At 34.7% G+C, this 14,018-nt stretch overlaps 1 protein-coding gene across 1 annotated transcript in view; it reads left to right on the top strand.

Moving 5' to 3' along the window:
* Window positions 1-2,679: 2,679 nt before the first annotated feature.
* LOC108968548 overlaps window positions 2,680-14,018 on the top strand; it is a gene marked incomplete at its 3' end in the record, with an annotated part of 101,720 nt that continues 90,381 nt past the window's right edge. Inside the window, 1 exon segment of the mRNA XM_018932644.1 lies at window positions 2,680-3,930. Within this exon segment, the coding sequence (XP_018788189.1) occupies window positions 3,912-3,930 (19 nt within the window). The 5' untranslated portion in view covers window positions 2,680-3,911.

Below are 14,018 nucleotides of genomic sequence, written 5' to 3'. Positions count from 1 at the left end.
CCGGCTGCTCGTGTGATGTGTGTGGAATTGGTGTTCAGTTTGGAGTTGGTGTCAAGCGAAATTTTGTACTGGATTCAGCACAGGTTGGGGGTGTTATTGCTTTTGCTGTCTATATCGGTAAAGAGCCTGTACTTATTGCAAATTACCCTAAACTTCAATATTTTTCGTAAACATTTTTTTCCTTTGTCAATACTTACAAACAATTTATGCCAAAGCACGTTGTACCACTACAATATTGACTGATGTTTTCTATTCCCTAAAACTTAAAATTGAAACCACACAGACAAACATAATGGCATGCAAATAAATGCGGTCTCGTATAAATGACGTAACCCCCTTTTGAAAATTTTTCAGAATAGAATAAAATTCCTCATATACGCATACATATGTATATATATGTATATGTAGTTTTATAATGGGTTTCTGCGGTTGCTCCGGCCTTTCTGCTRCGCCGACGGACTATTTGGGTTGTACCATTGATTGGTTTTTTGATTTCGGCGTTTGCCGCGATTTTCCACTAATAGTTATCTGCCACACCACCCTGCTGTTGCTGCCATTTACAAATATTGTTTTATATTAATTTCCTTCGCATATATGAAAGAGGACTCAAACCCAAAATGAATCGTTGCAATATTTGATATTTTTAAACTGCCGCTGGTGCTTTAGTGGCATTACTATTTATGTAGTGTGACTTTGGAAAACATTCACTGTTACAAACATTGTTGTTGTGTTTTCGTATTATGTTCGCTTAATCTAAATCGCTCTAAAATATTGAAACCAATGCTTTTCAATTAATCCGATTATTTTGGTYCCGAAAGTGAAAAGCGCAGTTTTTAGCTACAACGTCACTTAGAACTCTGCATACATACATACATAAGCAGAATGCATTTTATTTTAGTTTTGTAAAAAAAAGTTTTAAAAATAATGCATACAGGAGTTCAAAACCTTCCTTTAAAACATGAATGTAAAATATTTTGTATAAATTTGCGTTGCATTAAGTATTCCAGATAGTGCTTCATTTAGTTTAGTGAATATTTGGCTAAGAATTATTTTTAAACTGAAAACATATTGAAAAGGCACAAGGAGCTTATATTGAAATCTCCATAATAAATATATATGTGCAAATATGAAAATATAGGATGATCCATTTCGAGCTTCCTGATTAAAAAAAAAAAAAAAAAAACACAGAAACTTCAAATCAAATGAGGAATGTTTGTTATCATTCGTAAAAATATTCTTTGGCATATATTTATTTATTTATCCCACAGGAAAAGTCTAACGGTGTGATATCACTTGATCTTGGTTGATATCACTCGAAACACAGATTATCACACGATCTTGGTTGCTCTCCGAAGCGTTCTCTCAATAAATCCATAGATTGATGCGATGAAGTAGGAAGTGACACCAAATGTCGCGGAGATCACGATCTTCAATTTCAGGCATAAAATAGTCAGTTATCATGGCGCGTTAATGGTCGTCATTGACGGTTATGTTCTCAACAGAATCATTTTTGAAGAAATATGGACCGGTGACCAGTGGCCTACAAACCACACCAGAATCCGGTGACGATCACACCTGTTTCCCAAATAACAAATTTTTCTATTCCGTCTGATCTTTTCACTTTATAGTTTACAAATAACACATCCATTGAGTTTTCAATTAATATGTAGCCCAAATAGTGTTCTCAAGKTGTATTATAACCCAGACAAAAATTTTCGAAATCAGATTATAACTTCTCAATTACCCTGAAAAAATGAACATGAATGTAACATTCCTTACTAAACAACATTTTACTGACTTAGCATAGATTCTACGTAAAAGATCTACTGATTTTATTTTGAACAAGGAAAATTATAATATTCTTCCTTTCGGGTCCGAGGGTTTTGACTAATTTTTGGGATCAAAACTAGCTAAAGAACTTTGTTTCACACAATAAAAATTTTATTTTGAAACATTGCCTTTTCCAAATGTAACTAGCCACCGAAAGCAGCCTGTCGAATATGTATTGTACGTAGACTTCTTTCTAGACAAAAATACTGGGAATTTTTGGGCGTCACTGCGAATACATTTCAAAATAAATCAGCACTGCATTACCTCATATATACATACATATTAATTAATAAATAAAATATTAATTCCTAYAAGGGTACCAAAGCTTTTATTATTATTTTTTAAGTTTTTTTATTGCTTGCATGCAATAATACAGTTGGACTTTTGTAGAGAATAAAACAAATTGCAATCAACTCAGCACACCAGCTGAAAACCGAGAGAATGTGATTCCACTTTCTCTACAAAACTCAGTACTACGGTATCCAACGACGCTGATTCATTCGGCAAACCATGAGAACCATGTAAATAACAGCTGTTTTCTGTGTCGTTGCTAAATTTCTGTTTTTCTCTGTACACGTGTGCACTCACTGCCGACAACATATTTTCTTGATGCTTGCGCTCTCCATGGGCTGAATTAAAACGAAAGCTAACCGACAATAACAACACCCCCAATGGTTACCTTCGTGACTTTGCCTATTCCAACCACGTTGGTGYTCTTGTTGACGTTGATAACGAAGGCGCATAGCAAGCACATCGCCTGGCGCTTCGTTCGCCAACTCGTTTCATRCGTGTGCACTCTGTGTGGAGCCGATGCTGGGCAGCAGCTTCAGTTGCTTTGATGTTGTCAAAACGTAAGGACAATTTGTGAAGTGATAGAACGGGTGTACACGAATGCTTTACGCTGATTTTGTGTCGATACTAGTGTGCCAATTGCTGATAATGATGACGCAGTGGCGTTCGAGTTGTGATTTTCGTTCGGTAAATAAGTATAAATATTGAAATAAAACGCAGTGTTTAATATAAATAAAATTGTGAGTGTGTGTTTTATAAAAAGCTAATGATGTTCAATTGAATCAAACACTCGTGTGAGCTAATCATCAACATTCGTGAAAGTCATACGGTTAAGTGTGTTCATGTTTGTGCACGTTTTGTTATGCAAATTAATTGACTGGTGCAACAAAAAAGTATTTTAATAAAATAACAGTACTAAATTAAAGTTCGTTCATTCCAGTAAAAACAGTCAGCTAAAGTTTCAGTAAATATTTCGTAAATGTCGGACATAAATCAAGCAAATCCAAAACCAGCACGAGCGCAATTTGCGAACTTCAAATGTTTGTTTCATTGTTGAGGGTGTTTACCAAAAACACAAAAACACAAAAACTGTGACCTGAAGCGTTTGCCGTGATTTCGATAGCATTTCAACAGAATTTTCGTGTTGCTGTAGTTTCGGGTGTTCAAATGGTAACATTTCTAACTTATCGCAGCGCAGCAGATCGTGTATGTGTGAAATTGCAATAATTCATAAATGCAACTGGGAGTTGAGTTCGGCAAATTTTCAACTCAACGCAAGCTGGACTGAACTGAAATGAACTATACGAACTGCAGCGTTTTCCTTCTGATGCACAGTGGCCGGTTGCCTCAATGCCCAAGTACGGGTGTCGGCAAATCGAATTAAACGAAGAAAAAAAATCAAAAGCAGCAAACTTACCCGCAGTAGCAGTTGTGCCACAGTTACACTACAAATCGTAAAGTGTACGAGTGTTTTCAGTATTTCAAGTTTGAAATTTTATTACGAATGCTGCAGCATTGAGCCCTCTGCTACATAGTGCATGTTCATGATGTTGCAAGTGCAAACAATTTCAAATTATATGTGGTAGTGTACAAAGTAAAGTCAAACAAATCATAAATTACGAAACAAGAGAAAATTGTGTGTTGTGAAAATTCCGAAATTTAAAACAATTTTTATTGCGCAAACACACAAACAAAAATTATATTTTTTGTCACAGTTGCACTAACTTCAAAACCGCAGGCGAGCAGCGCAAACCAAACACAGCAGGCATTGCAAGGAAACATTAAAATGCATGATTTGTTATCCCAAAGGTAAATATTTATTGTAAATTGCTTGCGTTTGGTATTAAATATTTGATGTGTAAAGGTGCGCTTGTAAACTTTATCTACATACATACATACACATAATTTCATTTTAACCTTTCCACAAATGTGTTAGGTGCAAGTATAGTATCATTATCTTAGATTTCTAAACCGTCTCTAGAAAATTAACKCGGATGAAAGATTCTTTGAAAAATACATTTTGAGCATTCGTCGTAGAATGATTAACCTATATGTTTTTTTCGAGTGCTCAGAAAAAGACGAACATATTTAAAAAACAAAAAATACCGTTATCATGTAATATTTATTGTTTTGGGTTCATCTTGATATTCGTATTTTTTGTTTTTTTTTTTAAGTTTATGATTTAATTTTGTGCGAATCTGGATATTTCATAACGTTTTTTACTTATTCTTTAAAATTTGCCTCTTCTGACCCTGTTGAAAGAACTTTCTCTTCATGAAACTTAATAAACAACTCKTTATTAAACTGTTCCGTATCTTTATCGCAGGACAAGTTTTTATATAAGAGTTTCTTAGAGCCGCTATTTCAATGTCTGGYTAGCAGCCGTCTGTAAGTTAAGTTAAAAAAATGGTTCTCAACTGAAAAATGGAAACTCACTTTCATCTGTCAGTTAAGTTAAAATAAACTCTAACCAGACATGGAGAAAACGGGCCTTAAAGGTGTAATTATGTAAGTTGATTCTGTTGAGATTGCTGTCAGATTCGGGCTAACTGTCAGTTTTTTGAAATTATTTGTGAATTTTTAATATTGGCCTAACAAATACAGAAGAACAACTAACTCGACAACTCCACTAACAAAATATTTCAATTTACTCGTAAAAATAAAAAAATCCCACGTCTATGTTTCGGTTCACTGATTTTAGTCGAACTAACTCGTATTCATGTATTTACTCAAAACAAGTAGAAATACATGAAAACGTTACACATTCGTTCAATTATAACGAAACGTGATATACCGTATTTTATTTTTCAAGTGCAAATTCAGTGATTTTTCAATTTCTAAGTTTTCCTTTGTTTTCACAAGCTATTTATTCATTGTGTRAAATATTTATACTCGCTTTCATTATTAGATTAGCAGTTGTCGGTTTGCTTTTTTTTTAACTAGTATTCAGCTAGTTTGCCAGTAGCACCAAATCGTGTTGAATTGGCAGGTATTCATAAAATGCCTGCGCCCATACGCGCGCACCATCTACCACCACTTACACCACTTCACCCCACATAGCGCACAAAAATGCGTATTGAGCGGCATAGCTTGGTATTGGCTTTGTTTCCTATTTGCATGGATGAGGCCCACTCCATAAAGCAAAGGGAAAAAAAGAAAAGTAGAGATCGTTGAAAACCACGAGCTGCATATTATTTGGGTCAAACCGAGGGTAGCTGACTTAAAAAGAGTTAACCTAATAGCAATGCATTTCTATAGCAGCCAAGCGCATATACGTACATATATGTTTGTGTGCAGTTATAATATACTCCTACACCTGCTAGCAGCAAGCCAACCGGCATACGTACTCAATGATTTATTATATTAATCAAATCTCGTTTTATGCAGAAATAAAATGCATCACAAAAATATATTAAAATACCATTTTTGAAACATAGAGTAAACATAAAGATTTGTGAACTGTAAATATCAATTCTATTGTTATGTGTATATTTTTCTAATTGTTAAAAAGTTCTATGAATGTCCGATTTTTAATTTAAAGAAGAGACCAAAACWGTGTTAYACTGTAAAGAAATCATCAATAACGTGTAATCCAAGTTTTCAAGCATTTTTTTTCTACATGGATCTCGACAAATTTCACATTATGMCATAAACTATTATCGAGAGGTTATSAAAATAAATAAAAATATCTTTATTTTCGGCTATATAATCATATGATTATAATCGATGTTACTCCGGCTTGGAAGAGAAGTGGTATTATAAAATTGTCTCCTCCTGTCACAAGTATGCGTTAAAAGGAGTCGTTTTAGCCGATTGCGGCAAGATCTTGATTTTTTACCGTTTTCATATTCTACACGATTGGTAATCAATTTTGAGTTTTTTTTTTCAGAGCAAGAAATAATGAAATTAGCAATAATGGCAGTACTGCATTTAACTGAAAATTTGAACGATAAGTGCTTTAGCGGTTTCATCTGAACTTGAAAATAATCTCTAACAGATCTAATACTCTTACGTCAACGAGTTAGTACTTGAAACCCTTTTTATAAGCACATTTTTTGATGATCTTCGGCTCCAATTGCGAGTTTTGTTTTATTTCTTCGCTCTACTGAAAATGGGCTGCACTACATAGAGCGGCAATTCGGAGAACAAAAAAGTTTCCCACTGAGCCTAATCTGGTGAATACAGTGGTTGATCGATGGTATTCATTGCGTTTTTGGCTGYAAATTCGGTWAAAATCRTGGCGCGATTCTTCCACAATTCCGACCGTTTTCGACGAATGTTCTCACTTCAATACGACCAAATAGAACTCCTTATTGACCGTCAGTCTCTCGGGAACAAATTTTTATGATACCTAAATTAAGAATATCGAGAAAAACAATGAACATCGCCTTGAGTTTTGAGTGGTTTCTATGGTTTTGGTTCGTTTTTTTTTTATCTTTAATATTTTCATCAGTTGAAGAGGTCGTCATCCAGAACGAGGCATGTCTTCAACGATCTCTCGACCTTATGTGAAGGTTTTGTGCCACTCGTGAACTTGTGTTTTTGATATAACTGAATCACTGTAAGGCTTTTCCAACATTCGCAACGATTCCGGAGACAAAATTTGGTTTGAAATACAAAATTTGAGAGAAAGTCTTTGCTCGATATTTTTGTCTATTGTAAAAATGGCAACGCCCTACTGAAGTGTACCGACTTAAGCAGCTGCTGTAAATAAATTAGCTGTAAGACCTCTCTCATATTTGGCTTAGTAATTATGGAGCAAAATACTTTTTTCTTTTGAAATGTCACTTACCCGAGGAATTTATTAACAATTTTTCTTCCAAAAGTATATTTAATAAATCCTAGAAAGCATTTTTATTCAAATTCATTTTAGTTCTGTTATTTATTTTTAAAATTGGCTTATATGAAAACTTGAATCAAAGCAAAATAGTGCACTTAAAGTCACACTTTCTCTACACGCCTTGTTGTATCGCATTTAAATTCAAATTTTTTAAAGTAATTATTATTATTACACTGAAGACATATTTACATAAACAGTGAATGCCACGAGGCAAATGTCGCCAGTAAATTCTTTTATGATACGAAAGCCGCGAGTCAAGAATTTCAGCAGTTAATGCGTGTTTTCAAGTAAAGCGAAGTCGCTTGCTTTATGGAGAAATACTCGTGTATATATTTACATAAAAGACAAAAACCAGTCGAAGTAGTTTGTTTGTTAGTTATGYCCTTCGTTATAATTTGTTTGCATAAACTTTGTTATGACTGTACTTTTATAGCCTTTATTTATTATATTATGAAAAATTGGTAAAAATAACATGCACAATAGTATAATGAGCCTAAAGAACCATTTGCGAATTGGCATATACGCTTGTGTATACAATATCTATTCGTATATATTGATTTTTGATTAAATAACCATATCTGGATTACTCTCAATAACTTTTTCACAGCAAGTAATATTTTTCATAACTCAAATGTCGCCTTACTATTTATATAAAACCGCTCACTTCGTCCCTTCCATTTGGTTGGGTAACCTCTTTGTTAAATTTGTATACCCGAACAAAGTATATTAAGTTTTCTACGACGTTTGTAACATCCAGAATGAATTGCCACAAACCCTGTAAAGTAGTTATATAGACAATATTTCATATGTATATTTTTCATGTATGCATTGAGAACTTTATCATTTGACGSGATATCTTCACAAAATTTAGCACGGATTACTGTCTAAGCCAGTGATGCAATATCCGAAAAAATTTTTCAGATCGAATCACTATAGCATATAGCTTGMYATACAAACTGAACGATCGAAATTTGGTTTTTGTATGGATTTTTTTAATTTGTAAAGGCTATAATAGATAATGCTGAACTTAACATTATTTCTTGTTCTATTTTACCAATTCCCACATAACCAAGTGAAATTTATTTTCGTCCGTCTGACGCATTTATTCATCACAACAAATACGCATTTAAAGCACAATTTTTATGAGTTTTTATCTGTTTACAGTGGACCTTTTTATTGGTYTTGCCATGCAGTGCCTTTCTAAATTGAGCTTTTAGTAGCCTTTTCGCTTTTTATGACTAATGAAATGTACTGTTATTTTGCGCTTTTGCTTAAATATTACTCATACGTACGGGAGAGCTACGTGCACACGAATTTATTCGTATATGTTACGTACAAATGCAGTACATGTATGTGACCGCTAGTGATTACTGTCGTGTAATGGAGACTAGTAATATTCCAAGGAACTCAGGTTATGTACCAGCTCGAATGTTTGGTATGTCGAAGACAAACTTTGAACATTCATTGTGGAGCAACATTTTTTAAACCATATCTTCTAAAAATATATTTTGCAGAAGAAAATCATCTTTTTGTTGATAGACACTGATATGCGAAATACATATATGCATGTATGCATATAATAATACGGAAAACACTCATATTTAATTCTGAAAAACCAGCCTTAAAAGCCTTAATATCACACCAAATTCACTGCCCGATAAAAAAKAAAACATTGAGCCGATATCCCCTAACAACTATGGGGCAACTACAACACATTTTACATGTTGGCCACTGAAGATCACTTATTTTCAATTAAATATGTGGCCAAATATTTGCCGTGAAGTAAAAAGCGTATCTGCGTCCACTCCGATTATCGATAGGCGCCTTAAGTACGCACAAATTGTTTCTCTGAGCACAAAGCGACAGACATTTCAYCGCCATTGGTCGTGTTCCGCGATTAAAATCAAGGAAAAAGCACGAAATAAATAAAACAAAGAAAAGCAGGCAGAAGCAGTAAAAGCAATAAAGTGTCTTAAGTTGGCCCAAAATGCCAAGCAGAGCGTTGGAGGCAGGCGTTGCGGCGTTAAATGTGAATACAATATCGCCGCCGCCTAAGTGAATTTGCCGACAAGGTTTTACGCCTAAAACCATGCAAATTAAATTTAACGGAAATTTTATTTTCATTTTTTTATTTTTTTGCTTTTGCCTTGAATTTTTCAAAAGTCCAGCAGTTTTACACATTTCGTTGCTGTCTTTTATATTTTTATTTTATTAAGGGACGCTTTTCTCCTGTCAGTTTTATTTCGCTAATAAGGTTTGTCGGCCACATAAAAGATGTTGTAATAAGTATTATAATGCTCAACGAACGCGAAGGGCAGAGAATGAAATTCTGCGTTTTAATAGCTTATTCTTATAAAAGAAAAAAAAAAAAAAACAGAGCTTGACTTGTTTTCGACCGGTGGTTAGAAGAGGTAAAATGTGGGCTATAAGGAGAGTGAGACAAAATTTGCCAAGAGCTGTTTTTAAGCAGTCTGGGAATACGAGACCGACAGTAGTTAAGATGGACAACTATTGTCTCGTCTAGTCTCAATTTCTGAGCCTTTGTCGATAGAGAGCTTACAGAGGTTAAGGTTGATTTGGCTAAATTTCACATAYGTTTTTTTTCCTAAAATACGTAGCATCACTTTTCATACGTTTACAGGCGAAGCAAAACGTTATAATAATAAAACAAAATTTAAGTTTCGGTTATATAATGGTTATATTTTTGGGTATAAAATGGTTATATATTGGTTATATGGTTTTATGGCAGCCTGATTTGATAAGAACTTTTTCTTGTGACCTTCAAGTATTATTTCGGGTGCGTCTTTCAACGTAATTTCACTTTAATTCATATGGCACCCAATTCGATTACTTTTGAAAATATCCGGCTGCTCCTAAACACTTTATACTTGTATGTTAATATCTACTTTAGCAACTCCTCATGGAGTAATGCTTCCAGTTCCTCTTCTTGTTTACAMTTTTTTTTGGCCATTTAGTACGTTCTTCATCTTGCAAGTCGAAATCACCACATTGGTACAAGTGTAGCATGTACTCATGAATGCAACACTTATACTCAAGCTCTTCTATTCATAAAATCTGCGTATATTTCCAAGAGTCCCAAGATCCAACTACTTAAAAATCCGTGCACTTGTACGCAATTGATTGTCGCCAATATCACTCGATATATGTGTGAATGTATGCATGCGTAAAGAGGTTTGAATATTTTGTAGCATATGCATCTTACATTATCAACGCCCTCTGTTGCTACTTTTCTCCAGACCGAGTGTGAACATGCATTAGATTGAACGCCTCAATTGACGCTCAGTCGTCTGTGAAATTTATGTTTAGCTAATGTTCAGGCATCAATGAGTAAATTTCTTTGCATCAAATGATTGTGTGTGTGTTTGCATGTCCATGTAAATATGTATGCTATATACTACAGATAAATACGGTTTGATATACATATGTATGTATGTATTTTTATATGATTGGGTTCCTGCAGTGAGTTCCAAGATAGATGGATTGTAAGTAAGCAATGCCAAGCAGTGTACTCCGTAGTAGAAAAGTGTAAAATACTTCCCTATTTATTTGCACTCCCACTTATAAATGCGCACGTTACAGCTACAAGCACATTTGTTGCCAACACTTGGCCACACTTGGTCGCACACAATGATATTTTTCCTTCCTACKCCAAATGATCGCTCTACGCCCTTAACAGCACTACTTATGCTACAATTTTATAATAACTGTAAAGAGCAAGCGAGTGACGAGTTAGTATGTAGGTGGGTATGTGTGTTTGTATGTTGTTTATATGTGTATGGGTGTGCAGTTTTCTGCATATTACTGTAAAAGTGTTTTTCTTGAAAAAGTTTTGTTGCTTTTACCCTTCTGCTGTCGAACCCGCCGAGGGTTGGTCTTCGATTTTCCTTCGTTTTTTCAACCAAYTCGTTGTCATCACTTTTGTTATTGAGGAACTCAACTCTTCTATAAGTATTTTCACTTCTTTATTTTTCATCTTTGACACATATTTGTTCGACATGTGTATAATTTAAGAATTTACTGTCACTACACARCTTTTTAAGTGGTTGGGTTTTGCCAAGGTTAACTCAGATCTCAACTCTCTTCTTCGGTTGAAAAATTTGATAGTAATATGATTCTAGTGATGTTTACATATACATACACATATAATATAGACTACATGAAAACTAGTATTGTTCCGCATCAATCAAAAGTTGACCATGACAACTTTATGTTGTGGCGCTTAGCTAAAAGTTTGTTTCGCTGACGTCCTTTGAGACTCACGAATAAAAMCACGAAGAAAGGGCGATAAAGTTTCCCGAAAAATTTAAAATTGAAATTTTCTAAATTGTTTCAATTTTTTATCAATTATCAAGTTAATTGGTTAAGAAGAACTTAATGAYATCTCAAACACCACAAAACAAGTAGTTTCGACCATAAACCTTCATAAGTTAATTCAACATTTTTTCATGCGCTTTTCATGAATAATTTTTTTATTGCAAAAATTTTATTTTTATAAAACAATATAATATTTCAATATATATAATATAAATTAACGTTAACATGAAGCACCACTGAGAATTGAATACCGACTATCCGCCAACGCTGCATTTTTATGAGGTGGCAGTAGCACCGTGTGGAAAAGCACTTTCACTAATTTTTCCTCACAACCACATTTCCATAGGGTACTCGAAAGTAGTTGGAGAAAACCTTGAATAACTTCTTTTGTGCCACGACTACACTTCGTGTTGCGTAACAACATTAGAAAGGCTTCGACTATAMGTATGTGTTGGCGCCATTTCACACGTCACTGCACTTTGTCACCAGCAACGGCACGGCGCTGTACGAGWATATGCGCTTCGGCTGACGACAAAAGCTGTAGAAAAATTTTGCACACACTTAAGCATGCAGCACTATTAACAACAAAAACATTAATCACATAGAATGCAACAGAGTACAGGCTGGATCGCCATGCCGGCTACTGGCGGATCTAACCATAGAAAAGCGCTTACCTAAGTGCGTGTTGCGTTTGTGTGAGCGTAGCAAGTTGCCAGTTACACACACTGGTGTCGTGTGTGTTAAGGCTCTATTTTGCTATTGTGTCGGTGGCTTTAGATTTCACAGGCGACATCAAGTAATTGTAAGCTCTAAAGTAACTGGAGCTGTCAGAAAGTATACATTGCAACATAATGAGCCTCCAGTGAGGTGAACTAGTTGTAAATTATACTACAACTGGTCAACTGGTTTCAGTTGCAAGCTCAACTAATTAACCAATTTTTTCCAAAAGTACTGTATTTATTCTGTAATAGAAAGGCGACGTCTTACGAGATAACAACTGCCGGATTTGAGTCAGCAATATGCTAGTTTCAATTCGGTCTACTTCGCATGTGGTCTTTTCCAGCCTAGAAATTGCAGTTCTATATAAGTGATTTCGGACTAGTTTGTTTTCAGCTAGTAATYTCCAGTCATTGGCTTGGTTTTTACATCACATGGTTCAATCTTTTACCGCATCTATATAAACATATTTGTATATAACGGTGCATGTGTGCGTGGGTATGCGTATATAAAAACCATCGCTATTCAATGTGGTTACTGAGTGATTTACTTGGAAAATTGCAAAATTATAATATTAAATTTTCACTCACCAGGAGAAAGCGTCAGTTTTCTCACTTAACTTTTTTGCATGTTTTGGTTTACTCAATAAATGTTGATGTAGTAGGAGCACGAAGTGGTCGAAATATGGTTTTCAGGTTTCCATTATAATGTAAAAACTATTCATCTTAGAAGAATTTGCATAGTTCAGTATGTGTAGAACCAAGAATATTTTAAAAATAACATKATTCTAATATTGATYAGTCGAAAAAGTCTTTTCGTATTTTGCCAATAGATGCCGTTGCAGTCGTTTATCTGYGTGAAGTTTGTTGGAAGTTGAAAAAAAGTTACAGCTGTTCAAAGTGGAGTGAAAATAATGAAGAAATTCGCTATATTTTGAAGTTTGTTTTATAAAAAAGGGAAGAATGCCACGCGAGCCACCAACGAAATTTGTAAAGTTTGCGGAGACGATGCTGCATCAGTTGKTGTAGCACAAAATTGTTCGCTTGCTTCCGTTCTGGAAATTTCGAAATTTAGAATTACACTAATGAAATAATGTCTCAAGCGGAAAAATGACCAAAAGTGGTCCACCAAAGTGTAACTTTTTCTGTTCATTATAAATAAAAAAAAAAAAAAAATAAGTTCAAGTTTGATTAGAAATACGACAATACTTTTTCGACTACCCAATATATTAATGAGGTATCTAGTCACCAGCATTTTTTTAACTTGATTACTACGGTCGTGCGTACTATCGACAAAYTTTTAAGCATATAACTGTACAAAAATCCGCCAATCTGCCCTAATATTCTGTTTTAATTGGTTTATTAATCGTATATTTTTTCCGCATAGTTTCAACTTTATAAGTGCACAAACTTTTTCAATCGGGTCCCTATCTGCCGACTGTGAGGGCTAATTAAATGAGGCTATCTCGTTTTCTTCTTTCCAGCTGCTGCACAGCTCCTCCGATGTTTTGGGCCGTTGCCCTCATGAAGAACCCAATACCAATACCGGCTGTTCAACCCAAAACACACACTGTTTACGTCAGAGGTCCACGACGTACATGATTATTTTATCAAATCTTTGTTTTTTAAAGCATACCTAAACCTTAGCTTTCCTTGGATGTTTTAATGTTCGCTGGAGTATCTTACCGCTTTTAGTGGACCAAGCATACACCACTTGCCTCCAGTCATCAACCACATATTCGGCTGACCGCTCTGGACGTTTATTTATTTTTTATTTATTTTTTTTTTTGTAATTCTGGATATTGGTTCCGAAATTCCGCGAAGCAGTTTGTTATTGTATCAAGAGTCACACCTATGTTCTTTCGGATAAATTTTTGTTTTGCTTTCAAGGTTATAAATGGATTAGATTCGAAAATTATTCTTATAAGCAATTTGTCCCGTTCTGAGCGAGTTCTGTAAATGCCACGATTCGGCAAGTTGTCTACTTTTTTGTGCACCAAAAAATG

The sequence above is a fragment of the Bactrocera latifrons genome, unplaced genomic scaffold, assembly GCF_001853355.1.
Source record: "Bactrocera latifrons isolate USDA-ARS-PBARC rearing strain unplaced genomic scaffold, ASM185335v1 scaffold_22, whole genome shotgun sequence".
NCBI classification, from domain to species: domain Eukaryota; kingdom Metazoa; phylum Arthropoda; class Insecta; order Diptera; family Tephritidae; genus Bactrocera; species Bactrocera latifrons.
The sequence above is the reverse complement of the archived record's forward strand: the minus strand, read 5'-3'. Positions and strand labels throughout refer to the sequence as shown.